The 22,686-nt window shown below is 37.7% G+C and overlaps 1 protein-coding gene across 1 annotated transcript in view; it reads right to left on the bottom strand.

Annotated features, from left to right (window-relative positions):
- The window catches only part of LOC100248747 (uncharacterized), a 55,066-nt gene that overhangs the window by 4,844 nt on the left and 27,536 nt on the right, over positions 1-22,686 (bottom strand). The window contains exons 17-20 of the mRNA XM_002263605.5: positions 11,014-11,155; positions 9,651-9,761; positions 9,468-9,531; positions 9,252-9,324 (exon numbers count right to left, since the gene is read on the bottom strand). Coding sequence (XP_002263641.2) covers positions 9,252-9,324; positions 9,468-9,531; positions 9,651-9,761; positions 11,014-11,155 — 390 coding nt within the window. The remainder of the gene's footprint in view (positions 1-9,251; positions 9,325-9,467; positions 9,532-9,650; positions 9,762-11,013; positions 11,156-22,686) is intronic.

Genomic DNA, 22,686 nt, shown 5'->3' with positions numbered 1-22,686 from the left:
CCAAGAGGTTACTTCTTCCAACATCAATAGCGGATCAGAAAGTTTGGTTATGTCGATTACTAGGCATAAGCTGAGTGTAAATAATTACCTCCAATGAAGCCATTCAGTTATGCTTTTCATCTGTGGGAAAGGAAAAGATGATTTTTTTCACCAAGGCAACCACCACTCCGCCAATAGAGGATCCGAAGTACAAGGCCTGGAAATCTGAAAACAACATGATGATGCCATGGTTTATCAATTTCATGACCTATTCCTTATCTAGCTGAAAACCAACTTCGCAAACTTCTTCCATGAAGGGGCATTCCAACCAAACAACGCTCTCTTTAGAAATGGGAGATCAATCCAACTCTTCTATCATCCATGAGTCTCCAGGTGGTCTAGAATACAAATTTCTAAAAATTTGACTATTTCCTCCAATATAACTAGTGTTGCCCTAATCATTTTGATGTACACAAATAGATTTGCCTTTTTGGACTAGTATACACTTATCCACCTTTTTGTACTAGTATACACTTATCTGCCTTATTGTTACTATAGACAATTTTGTATTCTTAAAGGACTTCTCATCCTTCTTTGTACTTACCTTTTCAATGCAACTAATTCGTTTCTGATTGAAAAAAAAAATGAAAAAATAAAATCTTGGGCATGGAATTTAGTACCAAATGAGTGTCTAGACTCCAAATCAAAAGTGATACTTAGAAAATTCTTCTAGGAACTAGACATTGAGAAATCACTAATTGTGTGAAATGAAATTTCCTCTTAGATCTCCTTAAGCCCATGCAAAACATTGAGAAATGATAGAGAGGGATTCCAGATAGTACTCAAAACAGTCCATTGTGTTTATGAATCAGACCTTAAGGAATTTTGGAGTAACTTATTAAGCCCTTCTTTTCCAATTAATGAAAATGCTTATCCTCCCAAAACTTTTCTCCCTAAGCTATAGCTATCAAATACAACATAGGGTGGAGTGATGATGATAGGGGTCAAGACAAGAATGTATACCAAGTTGACTTGATATGCATTATTGACTTGGTAGGTTAACATAGTACCAAAGCCTTGGTTAACAAGAGGTCAAGGGTTCAAATTTTCTTGATGTTTATTTTCTTCGTTTATTAAGCTCACATGCAAGTTCAAAGAAGATTGCCTATAAGGTGGGGTGTCAGGGATTTAGCTCAAGTTGACTTGATATACATTGTTGGCTCATCATTTAGTAGCTTAAATTGTGGGGTCAATTTGTAGCTTAATAATAGAGAACAAAAAATTTTATAAGTAGAGAGTAAATATAAAAATAAGGATTAAAGATCCTTCTCAAAAAAAGAAACAAAAAATAATACTAAATTCCCACCCCTACATACAACATCAAACATACAATTCCAACGAAGCTTCACCTAGCATACTACTACCAAAATAGCTCTTTCTTGGGATGGGAGAGCAAACTGTGCCCTTACTCCAAAGAGGTCAACTCTAAATAAAGATTAAAGATCCTTCTCAAAAAAATAAACAAACAATAATACTAAATTCCCTCCCCTACATACAGCATCAAACATAGAATTCCAAAGAAGCTCCACCTAGCACACTACTACCAAAAAAGCTCTTTCTTGGGATGGGAGAGCAAACTGTCCCCTTAGTCCAAAGAGGTCAAATCAAAAGCAATCCTAAAAAATTCTTTAAACATCAAGAGCGATAGAGAAGATACAAGGAGCAAACTGGAGAGTTTTGAGATGAGGATGAGGAGTAGGTTAGGGAAATCTATTAGTGTGTCTCACCTATTATATGATGACAATGATATGGTAGTTTATGGGCCAAATCAGCTGAAATTGAGATACCTTGGCAATTTCCATGAAGCAGTGTCTGGTATCAGGACAAATTTCAACAGAAGTATTGTTACTTTTTTAATAGGTTCAGTCCTCAACAGCATGAGAATTTAAGATGCAGTTTTGTTTCACTGTCTACAACATGCCTGACACTCCCTTTGGGGCCTCTTTTGTTTAAGTCATTGTGGGATGCAGTGGTGATTCTGGTGTAGTGTTTCAAGCAAAGGCCACTTGAAGGAGCAACATTTCTCAAAGGGGGTAGGTTAACTTCAATCAAGAGCGCTTTGGCTACTCTGCCTGCATATTTAATATCATTTTTCACAGTCCCTTGAATAGCACTGCTGCAAAAGAAATTTCAAGGAGGAACCCAACTATGAAGGTTCAAGAGGGAACCAACGCTTCATCTGTTTGCATGGGAAAAATGTGCAAACCACCTGGAAGGGGGGGAATAAAGTTTCATCGATTCAAGTTGTAAAAAATGTCATCTGTTTTGGTTTTCAAAATCTCCCTCTGTTCGATAAAGCCCTTGCAGGAAGCAACCATGAAGGTATGCTCTAAGAAATGACAAGCTGCAGAAGAAGGTATAAAGTATACCTGAAAGGTTTGTGTGGGGGGGATGAACAATCAGGACCTCAGGGCAGCTGACTAGGTTGGTTTGTGTAAAGGAATAAGGAATTGTTTGTGTAAAGGATTCAGAATAAGCAGGGTTCTGCAGAGGGGGAAAGGATTTTGTAACATTTCTTCAAACATGAAAATATGAATATTGAAGTAACATTGTTTGTGAAATCTTAAGAGTTAATCCTTTGCCATAGAATGATAATTGTTCGATGATCCTCCGCATCTCTCCCAAAGACTCATCACAGACGCTCACCATGGAGACACCAGAGAACCCCAAGTCAATCGATTGAAGGGAGAGCTGCAACGTGTCTCCAAGCAGCTGACATACATGTAAAACTACACAGGAATGCAAAGGAAAATCCGAAATTTTTGAGAATATGTTAAGGACGTTGAAGGTCTCTGAGGAAGACCTTCTTGGTTAGGTTGGAAGGCGAGCACGGAGGAAATTGGTGTTCGATCACAGAGCACAGCAAAGGCTCTGTTTATGTCTTAGGATTTGAAAAGGAAGAAGTCAGGTGGTTGATCGAACATTTGACGAAAGCCATCGAAATGAAGAGTAACTTGGGGTTCAACAGAAAGTTCAAGGGAAAATTTTGTGTCCATTTGTTGGAAGTTTGCTTCAACAACCACGGAAGGTTCATAAGGATTTCAGAGTTCGCTACCAACAGAAAACCAATTTTTCTAGTTATTCCTGAGGGCAAGAAGGGCAGAGGATGGGAGATTCTAAAAAGTGCGTTGTCTTCAATGTCGGTGGTCCCCCCATTGAATGCATATAAAAAAGGAAGACATTACAATGTGGAAAGGGTTACCCACAATCACGTGGGTCCTCTGTACTGGTCTTTTGCGAACGTAGTCAGAGACAAAGAACAAAAGAGAGGCGGACTTGTTCCTGTTGGGAGATGGGCGCGAGCCGTGGTGTGTGAATGCAGTGCAGATAGCGTTAAATGGGTTGAGGTTGGCCGAGTTGTGGCGAGAAGATTAAGGAAGAAAGGAGTGGCTATGATTGTGCAATTCTTAGGCCAAAAAGGAGTTTTTTTTGTAGAAACGATGGAGGAAGCTCTCTTTCTCCAGGATTTAAGGTTTATTAAGATTGAGGGAGGGAATTCAATTCAATTGAGAAGGTGGTTGCCAAAGGAAAATTCGGAAGTTGAGAGGAGGTTGGATTGAGCTACGGGGTTTGCCATTTCATCTCTGGTCTGAGGTACATCTGAAGAAAATAGTGGAGAAGTGGGGGACGATGACTGAAATTAATTGGCGAACGTTGAAATTGTTTGATCTTAGCAAGGCGAGGATAAGAATTGCAATGAAGGATCGGTTAGTTCTTCCAGCTTTGATTGAGGTGATAGACGGGGATTGGGTGTTCACTATTTCTGTCGCAGTGATCGAAGATGAAGAGGTTAGGAAAGGTAGAGCAATAGGTGAGTCGACTTGGGTGGTTCTTGAATCTCACTCGGGGACAGGTGGTGGAAGGCTCAGAGACTTAGATCAACGGTTGGAGGTAGTTTCCGTGTTGGGAAAGTTGGCAGAAAGAAGAAGGGAGAAGAAAGGAGGTCGGCTGATGTTCTTCCAGTGGGGACACGTGATAAGAGTGGTCAGGCTATGGGGAATAGCTGGTTTAGTTCAAATTTAAGAAAACTGAACTTTGGGCCTGTTGGGACAAAGATGGCGAGCATAGCTACAGTCGACGGGGACGAGGCCTTCTCAGACGAGAATGGTCAGGCCTTCGAGAGAGAGGTCCAGTCTCTCCCCAATTTCAGCCCAATAAATGTTGCAAAATTTAAAAGGCCCGTTGAGGCTAGGCCAAGGAGAAGGAGAAAAGAAGACCTCTGAGAAGCAGGTTACACCACGAAGAGAAGAAGTCGTTGTAGGGGTAAAGGGGAAAGGGGAAAGGGGAAAGGAGTTTCAGACGATCAGGATGAGTAGACGAGAGGATCCGCAAAAAAGGAAGTGAAGTTTGGTTCAAAGAAGCTGTGAAATACCCTATTTTCTTCAAGCTTCAATTGCCGACAAGGTTCTCGTAGTCGCAGCGAGCCTCTTTTGCTCGGGAAGCCTTCGTTAGATAGCGAAGAATTTCCAAAGGACGGGGCTTTCAGGGAGGAAGCCCAATGGGAACGAGGATTCAATGCGAGTCCTATCTTCTTTTGCCGATCGCCAAGGATTCGATGTTTGGGGAAGGGGCTTCGTCATCTAGAGACGAAGAGGCTATGCGTGATCTGCAAGTGCGCAAACCTTTTTTTGAAGAAGGCAGAGAAGGACTCTTGGGCCGAGTGGGATCCGATCTTCGTGGTTCTTCAGTCACGTTATTGCCTTCTAATCCAGAAATCAGAGGTAAAGGTATCAACTTTTCGGTGATTTGTGGAATGTTGGTAGCGGAAAACTTGGAGGTAAACTCGTCCTCTCTTTCTTAGTCACTCTTGTCTTCTTTTCCCACTTCTTCTGGGTTGGCAATTCCATTTGTGAGTCCTTCTGCTCCCGATCTCCCTAATCTAATCATTCAGTCTCAATTTCCTATGAAAAATCGAGTATTTTCTGAAATTTTTTCCAAAAAAAGATGATGTGGGTTCTTTATGTCAAAACTGTGTTGGCAATCCTAACCATGTTGCGGTGGGGTCCCAGTTAATTTGTTCAAACCAGTTGCCCAAGACTTTCAACTCCATTAAGACTAAACCCGTTTTGCCCAGTGAGGTGCCCAACCGGGTTACAGGTAGCCAGGGTGATGATGGGGTCTCCTCATTAGGCGAGTTCCAAATTGAAGGTCTATCTCCCAGGAAAATGGCTAAAGTGCGTGAGGTTTTATGCTCTCTGGATATTAAGGTATATTCCAGAAGGAAGAGCAGATGCTCTACAGGTTTGTGAGACCTATTGGAACTGGTTGGGGGCTTAGGGTTTCTGTTTTTCCATGAAAATAATTAGTTGGAATACCAGAGGTTTGGGATCAAGGAAAAAGCGAAGGGTGGTTAAAGATTTTCTAAGGTTAGAGAATCCGGATGTAGTGATGATCTAGGAAACAAAAAAAGGTGGAGTGTGACAGAAGGTTTGTGGGTAGTATCTGGTCGATCAAAAATAAGGATTGAGCTGCTCTTCCGACGTGCGGGGCTTTAGGTGAGATTTTGATTATTTGGGACTCTAATAAATTGCATAGTGAGGAGGTGGTAATAGGATCCTTTTCGGTCTCAGTCAAGTTTGCTTTGGATGGTTGTGGGCCCCTTTGGCTGTTCGTGGTTTATGGCCCTAACAGCCCCTTACTTAGGAAGGATTTTTGGGTGGAATTGTTACACATTTTTAGACTATCTTTTCTGTTATGGTGTGTGGGCGGTGATTTTAATGTAATAAGGGGAAGCTCAGAAAAATTGGGAGGATCTAGTCTAACTTCAAGCATAAAGGACTTTGATGATTTTATAAGAGAATGTGAATTGTTTGATCCATCTTTACGGAACGCACCATTCACTTGGCCAAACATGCAAGAGTCTCTCGTGTGTAAAAGATTGGACCGATTTCTTTACTCAAATAAGTGGGAGCATCACTTTCCTCAAAGCCTTCAAGAAGTTCTTCCTAGAAGGACATCGGATCATTGGCCGATAGTTTTGGAAACCAACCCGTTCAAGTGGGGCCCAACTCCTTTTAGGTTTGAGAATATGTGGCTGCAACATCCTAGTTTCAAGGAGTGCTTTAAAAGTTGGTGGAGAGGTTTTTAAAGAATTGGGTGGGAAGGTCACAAGTTCATGAGGAAATTACAATTTGTTAAGGCCAATTTGAAAGAGTGGTACAAGGTTTCTTTTGGAGTGCTAAACGAAAGGAAAAAAAGCATCCTGAATGAAATAGCTAACTTTGATGCCATTGAGCAAGGAGGGGGTCTCACTTCTGAACTTTTAGTTCAAAGAGCTCTAAGAAAAGGAGAGCTAGAGGAATTAATTTTTGAGGGAAAAAATTCATTGGAGACAAAAAGCTAGGGTGAAATGGGTGAAGGAAGGGGATTGTAACTCAAAGTTTTTTCATAAAGTGGCTAATGGTAGGCGAAATAGGAAATTTATCAAGGTGGTGGAGAATGAATGAGGAATAGTGTTGAATAATTCAGAGAGCATCACAAAGGAGAATTTACATTACTTTGAAAAGCTCTACTCGGGTCCTACTAGAGAGTCCTGGAGAGTTGAAGGCTTAAATTGGTCCCCTATATCTGAAGAGAATGTGTCTAGGTTGAACTCCCCTTTTATCGAAGAAGAGATTTATAAGGCCATTTTTCAGTTGGATAGGGATAAGGCGCCGGGTCCTGATGACTTTACCATTGCAGTGTTTCAAGATTGCTGGGATGTGATCAAGGAGGATTTAGTGAGAGTATTTGCAGAGTTTCACAGTAACGGGATTATCAATCAAAGCACTAATGCCTCCTTCATAGTTCTGTTGCCCAAAAAAAGCATGACAAAGAAAATCTCAGACTTTAGACCTATTAGCTTGATCACTAGCCTTTACAAGATTATAGCCAAAGTGTTATCAGGGCATCTAAAAGGGGTACTTCATGAAACTATTCATTCTACTCAAGACGCGTTTGTTCAAGGGAGACAAATATTGGATGCAATTCTCATAGCCAATGAGATAGTGGATGAGAAAAGACGTTCAGGGGAGGAAGGAGTTGTATTCAAAATCGACTTTGAAAAAGCTTACGACCATGTGAGTTGGGATTTTTTGGATCATGTGTTGGAAAATAAGGGATTTAGTCCTAGGTGGAGGAAATGGATAAGAGGTTGTTTGTCCACGGTATCTTTTGCAATCTTAGTAAATGGAAACGCTAAAGGGTGGGTCAAGGCATCTAGAGGCTTAAGACAAGGCAACCCTTTGTCTCCCTTGTTGTTTACTTTAGTCGCAGATGTATTGAGCAGGATGTTATTGAGAGCAGAGGAAAGAAATTCGTTGGATGGTTTCAGGGTGGGTAGGAACAATACAAGGGTGTCCCATTTGCAATTTGCAGATGATACCATTTTCTTTTCTAACACTAGTGAGGAAGATTTGCAGACTCTCAAGAGTTTATTGCTAGTGTTTCGGCATATTTCGGGGCTTAAGGTTAATCTTGACAAGAGTAATATTTATGGCATCAATCTTGAACAGAATCATCTTTCTAGGTTGGCCAAGTTACTAGATTGCAAGGCTTCTGGTTGGCCTATACCCTACTTGGGTCTTCCTTTGGGAGGGAATCCCAAGGCTTGTGGCTTTTGAGATCCAGTGATTGAGAGGATCTCGAGAAGATTAGATGGGTGGCAAAAGGCTTATTTATCTTTTGGAGGTAGGATAATTCTTATCCAATCTTGTCTCACCCACATGCCTTGCTACTTCCTTTCCTTGTTTAAGATACCCGCTTCAGTGGCTACAAAAATTGAGAGATTACGAAGGGATTTTTTATGGTTAGGGGTTGGGGAAGGTAAAAGAGATCATCTTGTCAGTTGGGATGTAGTGGCAAGAGGGGGTTTGGGATTTGGAAAGATTGTTCTGAGGAATGTCACTCTCTTAGGGACATGGTTGTGGAGGTACCCTAGGGAGGGTTCAACTCTATGGCATCAGGTTATTTTAAGCATTTATGAATCACACTCTAATCGTTGGGATGCCAACACCATAATCAGATGGTCACATCGCTGTCCTTGGAAGGCTATTGCACAAGTCTTTCAGGAGTTTTCCAAGTTTACTCGGTTTGTGGTAGGAGATGGGGAAAGAATTCGGTTCTGGGAAGACTTGTGGTGGGGGGACCAACTTTGGGATCCCAATATCCAAGACTATTTAGAGTAGTCACAAATAAAAATATTCCTATTTCTTCAATTCTCGGATCTACTCATCCCTTATCTTGGAACTTTAATTTTCGCCGCAACCTATCCAATTCTGAGATAGAAGATTTAGAAAGCCTCATGCAGTCACTGGATTGTTTGCATTTGTCATCTTTGGTTTCAAATGCGAGATCCTGGTATTTATCTTCATCAAGGCTTTTTACAGTCAAATCTTTCTTTCTTGCCTTATCCCAATGTTCTGGATCTTCTCTAGTTTTCCTTACTAAGTTTGTTTGGAATTCTCAAATCCCTTTCAAAGTCAAGTCCTTTGTCTGGTTGGTGGCACACAAGAAGGTAAATACTAATGACTTGCTACAATTGATAAGACCCTACAAAGCTCTTAGTCCGGATATTTGTAAGTTGTGCATGAGGCACGGAGAATCAACAGATCATCTTTTCCTACATTGTTCTTTGACGATGGAGTTATGACACGGATTATTTCAGTTAGCCAAGACGGATTGAGTTCCCACGAGGACCATTTCCGACATGTTGTCCATCAATTACAATGGTTTTGGTTTATTTAAGAAAGGGGCAGTTTTGTGGCAAGCTACGTGCATAGTTATAATTTGGGTTGTGTGGTGGGAAAGAAACGTGAGGATCTTTGAGAATAAAGCAAGGAATTCAAAGAATCTTTGAGATTCTATTCATTTCCTTGCTTCTCTTTGGGCTTTTTGTTCCAAGGTCTTTAAGGGGACTCCCCTTATTGTGTTACAACTTGATTGGCTAGCGGCAAGTAATTCCTTTGGGTTGGTCTAGTCTAGAGTGTTTGTTCGTTATTACATTGTATTTCTTTGTTTTCATATTCTTATAGTTTAGTTTTCTTTGGTGGGAGGATTCCTCATCCTTCTCTTGTACTTCTTTTTTCTATTAATATATTCCTTTGTCGTTTCCTATAAAAAAAATATATATATATTTCTTCAAACATTCAACAAGCTCCTCAAAACTAGCATATAGATTTTAACAGAAATTAGATCTTTGTGGATTTATTCACCTATTCTTCTGCAATACTTACCATAATTCTTTCACCTCCTCCAAGTGAAAAATCAGCCTCGGACAATGTAAATGAACTATTAGAGGTCTGCTCCCTACAATCATGAAGCAAATACATTAATTAGCACTTGTAAGAATGTCAAAAATAGATATAGAGACTAGTATCAGAAATTTGTTCCACCAAATAGAACAGATCTTTGAGGGGGAAAATTAACACTGGAAAAATTCAAATACACACCTACTAATGGTTAATTTTCCAGATTCCTCATCATTCTGAAGCTCAGAGGTTGAGCTATTAGCATCTGCCACATTGATACACTTGTCAGCTCTCTTTGATGACAGAATTTACCAATCTCAGACACTAAGAAGAAAAGGGGAAAAACAGAAAAGAAAATGTGAACAGGCACTGGTATGAACTTACCACAGTCCATTTCCTCAGAACTAGCTGAAAGCTCACATATTAAGGAAACACTGGAGATGGAAATTGTGATTTGAAGAGGATTTTTGAATTCGACATCCACCTTTATAGCTTCTGCAAGTTGAATAGTCAGTAAATATTGAGAAATTATATTGAAAGACCTATATAAGGCATCCCTCTGAGACCTTTCCATCAATCCATAATAATAGACCATTTGACAAATAAGTGAAATTATTTGAATTCAACTCCCTAATATTTTTCTCTATTTGCATAATTCAGTATTAGAACTGAAAAAATGTCTCATTCTTGAGTTGATGCCTTCTCAAGCTCCAAAGCACCTCTTATCCTTATTTTTTCCTTACTAATTTTCATGGCAATGGAAAGTTTGTTTCTAATGTTTCTAAGTAAATAATAACAATAACAATAATAATAATAATAATAATAATAATAATAATAATAATATTTTTACTTACTATTTTTCATGGCAATGGAATGTTTGTTTCATGGAAATATTTTCAATAATAATAATAATAATAATAATAACAATTCCCTTTTTCTTGCATAATTTGATATGCATTCTTCTTTTTTAACACCCTGCATGTTCTAAGGATCCAATGTTGCTATTAAATATAGTAAGAGGCCATTTGTCTCCCAGGCGGAATAATAATAGTAATTATAATAATTCCCTTTTTCTTTCATAATTTGACTTGCATTCTTCTTTTTTAACACCCTGCATGCTCAAAGGATTCGATTTTACTATCAAATATAGTAAGAGGCCAGTTGTCTCTCAGGCGCTGGTATACTTTAAACCACCTTCTGATCATGTGCCTTAGTTCCAAGACCTGTAACTTTGATTGCCTAAACTAGGTTTTGTTCTATCATGAATTTACAAATGACCCTTAAGGAAAAGAAGAGGCTTGATAAGCCAGTTACAGCCAATTATAAGATGTGGAAGAGATGAATAGGAGAGTGGTTGGAGAAGTTGTAAAAAGGAGAAGGGTTCCCAGCTGTGAATGAGACATGAAATTGCGCAGTTAAATCTTGGCAACTCAACTTTGATAAGCAGTAACATGCATCTACTAGTTCCATCCTAACCAATCTCACCAAGTGACATACATCTGATGCTTTATGAAAATCCATAGCTACTTATAAGTTGATCATTGCATAGTGGATCATCACAAACATATCTAGAAAACCCAAATAAACTAATCTGAGAGTTTAAGCCAAAACATGTTTATCCTCGACCAAAATCAATGTTGGAGAAGATTGAACAAAAAATAATATGATATTACATGAACTAATTGTGCAATTTAATTGACATACTACAACCTTCTTTTTGATAGGCAAAATACTATAAACTTCATACCTCCTGTCACACAAATGTTTGATTGTTTATGTTTTTTTGAAATATTCTTAGGTAGTGACTCCAACCAATTAGTCCTGATGGTAGGCAAAGATGGAATCATGTCCTCCTCCAAAGACTGCCACATACTTTCTCTAACACTAGCCTGTATTTTTTTTAGAAAACAACAATAACATCAACGAAAATATCATAATCATGTAAATTTCTTTTAAGCAATAAAATCAACACTTTGGAACCAGTAATGTTAAAACAAACAGGGGCACCAAAAAAAATGATGATGCCATGATTTTGAATATCAAGCTGTTGAGATGGAAGAAAACATATTTATTAATTGGAAGCAAATGCACAATTCCAAACCCCAAAAAAAAAAAACATACTTTAGTTATCCTAGATACATGCACATTGGTAAATTGCATGACACTCTTGGCATATGAAACTCTGATTAGATGAGAGTATTCAGCACTACACTTGGTCTATAACACTAAGGGCATATAAAATTCTGATTATGAGATTATTCAGTATCACACTTGGTCAGTTGGTCCAAGTTACTTTTTAACCAATACCCCTATGTGCAAATAAAATTTTTTCACAAAATAATAATCTAACTACAACTTTTAGCAAACAAAAAATAATTCTTAATGGCAATGGTAGAAACATCCCAACCTTCACCCAAAAATTGAGCCTATTAAGCCAACCTAATTGATGCCATTCCACAATGACTATCTGTAGGGCCATCTTATATGGTAAGCTGTATACATTCAAAATATTCCAATTTAAAGGGCTAAACATCCATAAATAACAAGAAAAGAAATAAATCCAGCAAATCTAATTATGAGAGTTGCTTGGGTATAGTATCAGCACTCTGAAGGCTAGGGTGTTTTGTAAAGCTTCTTCCTTTGGATTAATAGGTCGTGTGCTCTGGGAAGAAAGGATTAGAGAGGATTACTTCTCATCTTCTAGCATGCCCTATGATAGTTTACCAGGCAGCATTCTTTCAAAGTCCTGAAATCTTCCAAGAAATGGCTTCTTAAAATATATTTATAATATATATTCAGGTATTGTTTCAGATGTCGGTGACCTGATGTACATCTAGATGTCAGCTCCATTTAATACCCAGATCTTAGGACATAAAGGATACTTCTACATAATTTAATTTCACTTTTTCTCATTCCATACCCAAGGCCAAGTTATATTAGTAAGACAGAATGTCCAATGTAAGTCTAAGTTCACTTGCAATAAGTTAGGAACTTATTCTGCTTTCTCTTTCTTCAGCTCATGGTTAGTGAACTCTATGGAACCAGAAAATTTTTAGGCCTACCTCTTCCTACCAACAACAAAAGATTTGTGGGATGCTGCTCGGATTTTTTAAATTAAGACCAGCATTTGTGAAACCAAGCAAGGCAGTCATGAGATAACTCAGTATCACAACACTCTGAAAGGCATATGGCAAGAGTTGGATTTATTTTGTGAGTTTGAATGGGGATGCGCAATTAATAGCACCCAATACAAGAAAATTTTGGAAAAAGATTGTGTTTGAACTTGATGAAGTACGAGGATGTATACTTGGAAAGGAACCACTCCCATCCACTGATGAAGTTCTGAGGTTAGAAGAGAAGGAAGCAGAAGTTTGGTGATGATGAGGGGCCCTGCTACTACTGAGAATTCGGCACAGGCTACGCTTCAACAAAAGGTACTGCTCTGGTTGCTGGTCAAAAAAATCAGAATAAAAAACACTCGAAGAAAAGGATAAAGTATGGTGTTGTTTTCACAACAAGCCTTGACACGCCAGAGAGATGTGTTGGAAGTTGCATGGGAAACCACAAAACTGGAGAAGTGCCAGGTTTTCTAGACAAAACAGCTGTGCATTGCCAAGCTACAGCAGAAAACCAAGGAAGTGGCGATCCCACTTTCTTTAGTAAGGAACAGTTGGAATAACAGTAAAATTTTTGGAACAATTCTATTCAATCCAAAAACTTCAAAATCCTTAATCTTATTGTTCTTTAGCACAGAAAGGTAATCCCTTAAGTACACTAAATGTTTCTTCACAAACTCGACCAACATGGATCATTGATCCAAGAGCAACTAGTTACATGACAAGTCTTTTGCAGTTATTTTTTCCATATACTCCTTATCCCCAAAACTTGAAAATAAATATTGTTGATGGTTCTTTGTCTTTCGCAGTAGGAAAAGGTCTAATCATTGTTATAAATTATTTAACACTAACTTATGTTCCTAACGTATCCCACAATCTTTTGTCCATTGGCAAACTAACAAATGATTTGAATTGTGTTGCTAATTTTTTTCTTTTTGTACCTATGTTCAGGGAAGACGATTGGCAGTGTTAGAGATGTTAATGGATTATACTACTTTGAAGGTGACATTGTCATGAGTGCACAAGCTCAAGCAACAAGTAGTGAGATTTCTTTTTGTGTTGAAGATGAAATAATGTTATGGCATCATAGGCTAGGCCCTCTTAGTTTTCCATATTTAAAAAATTTGTTTCCTTTATTGTTCAAAAATAAAAATCGTTCATTGTTTCAATGTAAAATTTGCTAGTTCACCAAGCATCATCGTGCATTCTTTCTATCATAGTCTTATAAAGAATCTAAACCTTTTTCGCTTGATGCATAGAGACATATGCAGATCTTCTTGCGAGACTAATATTAAGGGACCTAGTGGTTTATTACTTTTATAGATGGCCATACACATGTTTGTAGGTGTATTTACTGAAAGAAAATTCAGAAGCTAAAACAATATTTAAAAATTTTCATGCCATGATTAAGATCCAATTCCAAGCTAAAATACAAATTCTTAGAACTAACAATGGAAAAGAATATTTTAACTCCTTTCTTGGAAATTTTTTGTTAGAGCAAGGGATTATTGATCAGTCCTGTGTTGACACTCCTCAATAGAATAGGACTGTAGAAAAGAAAAAAAAAAAGCATCTTTTAGAGGTTGCGAAAGCACTAATGTTTACCATTGAGATTCCTAAACCTTTCTAGGGTGAAGTAGTCCTCACTGCTTCCTACTTGATTAACCAAATTTCTACTTGGGTCCTTAAGTTCCAAACCCCTCTAAACACTCTCACATAACTATCCCCACACAAAAATCTTTACATATCTTCATCTTGAAGTGTTTGGGTGTATGACATTTGTCCATGTTCATAATCATAATAGAAATAAACTTGATCTTAGAGCCTTCAAGTGTGTTTTTCCTTGTTATTCTCTAACTAAAAAAGGTGCAAGTGTTATGATCCTATATCTAGTAAATTGTTTGTTAGCATGGATGTTACCTTCTTTGAAAATAAACCCTATTTTCCCAAAACTTCTCTTTGGCAAGAGAACTTTAAAAAAAAAAAAAAAAATCATATTTAGGAAATTTCTTTGCCTATGACTTTGCCTCTTGTCCCTACCTCATCTAAATTGATGACTCCTAGACCAAGTCCTAAATCTAAGATACCATCAATGAAAAATTGATGTCAAGGGGAGATCCATTGCTTGCTAAACAACAACCTGAGCTTTCTGTTTGTTTAAGATTACTTAAGACAGCCCTTATCAAAAAAAAAAAAAAAAGATTACTCAAGACAGCAAAACCTACAAGCAATGGGAAAACAACCTTCTAATCTCTACCAAGAGTCAGAATTGAACATGGGCACTTTGGAATTTACAGGTACTCCTAATCTTTCTCTTGTTGTTCCTCTTGTTCCTTTATCTAGTGAAGAAAATGAATATAAGGATCCTGATATATCTAGTGCAATTAGGAAACCAATTTGTTCATGTATTATGCTTCTAATTGCTAAATATGTATCATGTCATAGATTGTCTCTTTCATATAGAGCATTTACGACTAATGTGTCAAGTGTAGAAATTCTAAAATTTGCATGGGATGCTCTTATTATTCCTGGATGGAGAGAGGGTGGTCATCGGCAAATAGATGTTTTCTTCATTCAGTCAAAGGGAAATCAATTGATCATGTTCTTCTTCACTGCATCAAATCAAGATTCCTATGACAGTTGTTGTTCTCTTTATTTTGGAGTATTTTGGGTGTTTCCTTCCTCAATTAGAGAATGTCTTTTAAGTTGACATGGCTTCTTAGTATGAGAAACGAAAGAAGGTTTGGAAGACCTCCCCTCTTTGCATGTTTTGGTCTTTGTGTAAGGAAAGAAACCAACAAGCATTTGAAAATAACGAGATATTGAAACAAAAGTTGAAATGTTTATTCCTGACTAACCTCTTAGCATGGTTATGGATGTATATAAAGGAAGGTTCAATGCCTTTGATTGATTTGTTGACTGGTTAGGATCTTATTGAGAGAGAGAGAGAGAGAGAGAGAGAGAGAGAGAGAGAGAGAGTTGTTTTTTGTGTTCTCTCTTGTGTGGCTATACCTATTGTGTTTGTTGTATACGTTTTGTGTACTCTGGTATACTCTTTTTCTTTTATCATATATATACAACCTTTTTTGCCTATGAAAACAGATATTCCTAAATGGAGAGAGGCAATTCTGAAGGAGATAAAGGCACTCGAATAAAAATGGTACATGGGAAGAACCCTATTGATGGTAAATGAGTGTTTACAGTAAAGTATAAGGTAGATGGATCAATTGAATGATATAAGGTCTAAGAAAGGAATTTGTGTCACAGAGGAAGTATACATTAATTCTGTTAAGAGTAAATGCCTATTTACAAGAGCATAACAAATAAGAAACAGAAAATAAATAGAGCACACATCATTTATAGTGCTTCACTTTCAATGTGAGAGGTAGGTCCACTTTGCTGCAACAAATTTTCCACTACAATAAAAAATTATAAGGTAATCTTATGCCTTATAATAATCATCTCTACTACGTTTTCCCTCACAAAAAATCAATTGCCTCAATAATTCTTTATATAATAATGAAAATTAGAATAGACTAAAACATGTGTAGAATACTTAAAAATACATCTTAAAAAATTCGCAATCACCCCCACACCCCCTGTCAACCTTGCCATGAAGGTTGATTCATGATCACAAGGAAGGGGTTAACGTTTAAAAAAAGAGATCATCTACAAGTTGAGGCATATATAGATGTTGATTAGGAAGATTATACAAGTGATGGGAGATCAACTTCACATCATTGCACAACATGGAAAAGTAAAAAGCAATAATGATTGCTAAGAATAATGTTGGGGCCGAATTTAGAGCTATAGCTCAAGGCGTTGATTAACTCCTATAGTTGAAGATTTTACTTAAAGAACTAAATATTGATTGTGAAAGGATAATGAAATTGTGCTGTGATAAAAAGGTTGGAATTAATATCAGTCATAATCTAGTATAACATGATAGGACTAAAAATGTGGAGGTAGATCACCGTTTCATCAAGGAAAAACTAAAGGAAGAACTGATATGTATGCCCTTTGTACCAACAAAGATGTAGCCTGTGGATATCCTCACCAAAGGACTACACAGGTTGTGGTTTAAGTCTCTAAATAGCAAGTTGGGAATGTATCATATCTTTGAACCACTTGAGAGGGTGTCTATAAAAATATAAGTTTTACAATTAGAAGTAGTTTTTTAAGTTACAGAATTATTCAAATTAGGGATACATTCTATTTATGAATTCATTTGTTTTTCTATTTCCCACTTTTTAGCTTGTGATCTGGCTAGTCTTTCATTTTTGTTTTTATGAATCTCTATAAATACTCAATATCCATATACCAAAAAAATTAATGAGAATTAAGTTATTTCTCAAAAATGTATTCAAATATAATCATAACTATTAAAACTTATGATAAAATGATATGAGACATTTTTTATGAAAATTGATATCTATTGCAATTCATATCGTATCTTAAGTGAATTGATATACACGCACACACACATGCGCAATGATACATACACTTCCAACAATTTTTGTAATTTTTGTGAAAAATCAATTTTTTTTTTTGGTGACAAGAATTATTATATTAATTTTTAAATGTGTTTGTCATCCAAATATGACAGGAGATTCCTCCATGGTTGATGTTAGTGGTTGCTAAGGAGAGGTGCATGTTAGGTGTATATATATACACACCCACCTATTTTTTGTAATGCCAGTGAAAAATCTTTCTTTTTTTTTTATGTTAGAAGAATTATTGTATTAATTTTTAAACATACTGAAAAGTATTCACAGTCCAACTATGGTGGGAGATTCCATGGTTAATGTTAGTGGTCACTAAGGAGAGGTGCAAAGATATTGAGGTTAGGGATGAAGGTAAAGGAAATCCATGCGTGGTTGGGAGAGGTTAGAAGAAAAGAAACGTGTTAAAGTGGGCTTGTAGGTGTCATGTATAGAGCATTATCTTCCTATGCATGAATAGTAGAGTCAACTTTCTCTTAGCATGATGGCAGAGCCATTTGTTGTTCCTTGAGCCTCATACTGATGTGGGCTTTATGCCCTCAGTGGCCCTAATGGGTCTCTTTGTTGGTTGATGGGCCTCTTGTCTTCCAAGGACAAGACTAATGTGGGCTTGTATTCGATGAGCCAACCTTATCATAAAGAAGTTGATAAAGGGGTTTCTAGCAAGCCTTTATAAGGCCAACCCATAGTAGTTAAAAGCTTTATTAGGTTAGAAGGGAGCTTTGGTGGGCTGGTTAAGGATAGGTTTGTGGCTATTTCGAGTGTCACACCCATTTCCCTCCTCTTTTTATTTTTTATTTTTATAAGTACCCATCTCCCCAATTTATGGACTAAACGTTTTTTTCTCAAACCCAATAGATGGATTGTGAGCAAGTTTATGAAGGCCTAAGAGAATCTTCAAAACTCTCCTTTCAACGAAGAGAAAGGTAGCAACAAGATCTTTGTCGACCACCTTTTGCAGATGAGGTTTCAAGTTAGGAGGGTTTTCAATGTCAATGATGCTATATTTGATATTAGTTGCAAGTTTCGAAGGTGGGTCTTCTTCTAGTGTTTTTTTGCTTTAGGGAGGGCACTCCACCTTTTCTTCCCCTTCCATTTCTATGGCTAGGACACTCAGTAGAGGTAGTGGACCTTTGAACCAACCCTTAGTAGACAAATCCTAGCTAGGAGAAGGACTCTCAGTCGAGGGTGGGGATTTCTATTAGGTCTAGGAGAGCTGGAAATGGGCCATGTCAGATGTTTCAAGATGGCTCAATGATGGAGTTTCCAAAGAACGATGTGGAAGGTCCTACTTGTAAGGAAGTGGTTGTCAAGCTTGAGGAGCAAGAGTCTTCTAAGGTGAATTCCAGTTTTTTAGTGAAGGAGGAGCATCCTTTTAATGGCCTCTTTAGTAAGTTGGCCAATTTCAATACCTTTGTGGGGATGCTAGTTATAGGTTTTGAAAAAGAGGTTATAACTGATTGGGGAAAGCCTTTTAAAGTTTATTCAAGGAGGAAAGGGAAGACCTAAGTAAACTTTAAGTAGGATTAATATTAATTAGAATTGAATTAGGATTCATATTTATTGGAATCTAATTAGGATTAGCTAGTTGAGTTATAATATAATTAGAATTTGACTCATGATAGGTTATTAGAGTCCTAGTAGACTTTGGATGTTATAATTAAAATTAGAATCATAATAGGTTATTAGAGTCCTAGTAGACTTTGGATTTCTTAAAGAAGCTTATAAATAAGCTAATCAATGTAAATCAAAGGGATGAATTGATATTAATAATATTATATTTTCTTTCATAGCAAAGTTGCAACCCTCAATGGTGAGACTCCATTGATTTTCTTCTAGGTCAGACTCCTAAAAGGCCTTAGTGAGACTCTAAGGTTTTCCATCTTTTCTTCATTATTTCTTCTTTCTCTCTATTTCTTATCTTATAAGTTTCTCTACCATAAAATTTATTCCTTGTTCCTCTCCTTACACCCTAAAAATAAAACCCTAGTCCACCTACCTTTGTTTGTAGGCAACCATCCTAGGGTTGTCCTACATCAATAACCCCTCTAAGAAGCATGGAGGCAAGATGAGGGAGTGGTGTTAAAGCTTCAAAAGGGAAGAGGAAGTCAAACTCATCATCCCATTTCAAGAGAGAGATCTAGAAATTGGAATGCTCGGTCAATTACAAAAGCTCCCCTATGATTGATAGGGATAGGGGGAAGAGAATCTAGTTGTTGTTATGTGATGTTGCTTTACCTCCCTTCATGGTTTGGTAGAATGGTAATTGTTGTAAATTGCTCAAGGGACATATCTAGTTTGCTTTCAAGTGATAAAAGTGGCTTCACTTGTTGGTCTTGATGTTATAAAGCCTTTGTTTGCTTTATTCCTTGGTTTTAAGAGCAACAGTGGCTTGTGAGTCAATTGAGAGCAATTTAGATTTTTGTGTTGTTAGGGTGTTGCCTTTGTTTCGGAGGTTTTTTCTTATTCTCTTTTCCTTCTTACTTGCCTTTTAGGCACTATTTTTTTTTTCTTTCTTGGATAGGTAAAAGGATATTGTATTAAAAAGGTATACATAATGTATACAAAGCAACAAAAACCAAAAGGAGCAAATACACAAAAATAAGCAACCACGCCTTATGGGGAACCTAACCAATCCACAAAATCTAACAATGACATAGACTCATCCTCAATATACAATTTAATCCAATCCAAAAATAGATACAAAAAACTTTCACAATTCTCAAAGGCTCTCCCACTTCTCTCCCTCCAAATGGGCCAAAAAAAGGCATAAAGGAGCAACTTTTCAAGCTTTTTTCCTTTTTCTGCCAACTAAGGAGCCTCCCCAACTCAAGAGCACCCCTCTCACAGAAGAATGCATCACCCACTATACATCAAATAAAACAAAAATCAGCTGCCACAACATGCGAGCTTTCGGATAGTGCAGGAGAATATGGTCACCTGTTTCTTCTTCTACTTGGCACAAATAGTATATGTTAGGCATCCTCCATCCCCTCTTTCTGAGTTGATCTTGACTCAAAATAATTTTAGCCCAATTTCTTCCCAAGCAAAAAAACTAGCTCTTATAAGAGTCCAAGAGTTCCAAACTATACTAGGAGGGAAAGGCTTCGCTCTCCTACTTGCCAAGGAGGAGTAGGACTTAACTAAAAAATCGTCATCTTTTGTCTCCATCCAAACCATAACATCATCATTATCTAAAGAGATGGAGTGATCATGTAACCTCCCAAAAAGGGCATCTACTTCTGCCAACTCCCAATCATTGAATTGTCTACTAACCTCGAGCCCAATTACCCCATCCCAAACATCAACCACCCAAGCATCTTTAAAAGAGGTTGTACAATAAAAGTCCAAGAAGGAATCCCTCAAAGACAAATCCCCACACCACTTATTCTTCCAGAACTTCACCCGGTTCCCTAAGCCAACCTAAAGACTAATTTATCTTTGAAAGCCTCCTATCCATTTGTTATTGCCTTCCAAACCCCTACTCCATACCTCTTTCTCACCTCTTTTGAGCACCAACCCCCCTCCTCTAGCCCATACTTACCAACAATCACTCATTTCCAAAGAGGATTCATTTCCCTCACAAATCTCTAAGACTATTTCCCTAAAAGAGCCTTGTTAAGAATTGGAAGGCTTCTAAAACCCAAGCTCCCTTTTTGTTTTTCCAAGCAAACCACCGACTAATTTACTAGATGGGGCTTGTTAACCAAAGCCCCACCTCCCCAAAGGAAGTCCCTTTTGATTCTTTTCCAATCTATACACCACTCTTTTAAGGATAATAAAGAGGGGCATGTAGTAAATGGGTAAGTTGGATAAAGTGCCCTCAATCAAAGTTTGTCTTTCACATTTTGAAAGGTATTACCTCCTCCACGAAGCAAGCCTTTTTTGAAACTGCACTTCCACCCCTTCCTAAACCCTAATAAACTTGTAAGGAGCACTTAAAGGGAGGCCTAAGTTGGTGGTTGGTAGGGTACCCATCTTGCAGCCTAAAACCTTAGCAAGCAGCTCCAAATTTGGGATATCCCCAACTAGAATCAATTCACTTTTCTCTAGATTAATCTATAGCCCTAAACACACCTCAAACCACATGAAGACCTAACTTAAGTGCTCAAGATTTTCCTTGCCAACATCACAAAAATATGAGAGTATAATCAGCAAAGAACAAATGGGAGACCACCACTCCCACATCATCCATTCCTTTGATTGGGAATCCAATCCCTCAATAAAACCACCTTCCTTTGCCCTAGAAAGCAAGCGAGAGAGGATCTCCATCACTAAGATAAACAAATAAGGAGACAAAGGGTCTCCTTGTCTCAATCCTTTAGAGCTTTTGAAAAAACCTAAAGGAGTGCCATTTATGAAAACGGAGAAGTGGGTTGTAGAGTGTGAAAAGAGAGAAAATGGAGAATCCCTAATTTTTGTTATTAAAAACTGTTAATAATACACATTGGACTTGGGTATATATATACATGCTAGTGGGACCCACAATACAATAAGGAAAAAAAAGGAAAAGTAAGTAACTGAAATAACTGTACACTATCTAACACTCCCCCTCAAGTTAGAGCATATATGTTATATGCACCAAGTTTGTTACAAATGTATTTAATTTTAGGACCTATGAGAGATTTAGTAAAAATAACTGCTAGTTGATCATTTGAATTGACAAAACTAATCGTCACATATCCTGATGCGATCTTCTCTCTAATGAAGTGACAGTCAACTTCAATGTGTTTGGTCCTTTCATGGAAGACCGGATTGGATGCAATATGCAAAGCGGCTTGGTTGTCACAGATGAGCTTCATTTGTTCATCCTTTCCAAATCTCAACTCTCGAAGAAGATGTTTCAGCCATATGAGTTCACATATTGCCAAAGTCATAGCTCGATACTCGGCTTCAGCACTAGATCTGGCCACTACATCTTGTTTCTTACTCTTCCAGGATATTAGATTACTTCCAATAAAAACACAATACCCGGAAGTGGAACGTCTATCTGTGGGTGAGCCAGCCCAATCTGCGTCTGTGTAACCAACAACCTGGGTATGACCTCTACTCTCGTACCACACCTTGGGCTGGTGTGCTTTTGATATATCGAAGAATGCAGATCACAACATCCCAATGGCTATCACATGATGACTATAGGAATTGACTAACAACACTTACAAGAAAAGAAATGTCTGGACGAGTAATGGTGAGGTAGTTCAGTTTACCTACAAGTCGCCGATATCTCCCAGGATCTCCTAAAGGCTCCCCTTGTCCTGGTATAAGTTTGACATTTGGATCCATAGGAGTGTCTACCGGTTTACAGTCTAACATACTAGTTTCTTTCAAGACGTCTAAAGCATACTTCCTTTGGGAAAGAACCACATCGGAAATGGATTGAGCTATCTCAATCCCTAAGAAATACTTGAGTTTCCCCAAGTCTTTAGTCTGAAAGTGGGTGAAAAGGTGTTGCTTTAGTTTCTGAATATCATTCTGATCACTACCTGTAATGACGATGTCGTCAACATAAACTACCAGATAAATACACTGCCCCGAAGAGTTATGATGATAGAAAACGGAATGGTCTGTTGTACTGTGAAACATGCCAAACTCCTGAACAACAGAACTAAAACGGCTAAACCATGCTCGAGGAGATTGTTTCAAGCCATATAGAGAACGGCATAACCTGCACACTAAACCAAACTCCCCCTGAGCAACAAAACCAGGTGATTGCTCCATATAAACTTCCTCAGCAAGATCCCCATGAAAGAAAGCATTTTTAATATCTAACTGATAAAGAGACCAAAAACGCATAGTAGCCAT

The sequence above is a fragment of the Vitis vinifera genome, chromosome 8, assembly GCF_030704535.1.
Source record: "Vitis vinifera cultivar Pinot Noir 40024 chromosome 8, ASM3070453v1".
NCBI lineage: Eukaryota > Viridiplantae > Streptophyta > Magnoliopsida > Vitales > Vitaceae > Vitis > Vitis vinifera.
Note: the sequence above shows the minus strand (reverse complement) of the source record. Positions and strands in the feature narration are given on the sequence as shown.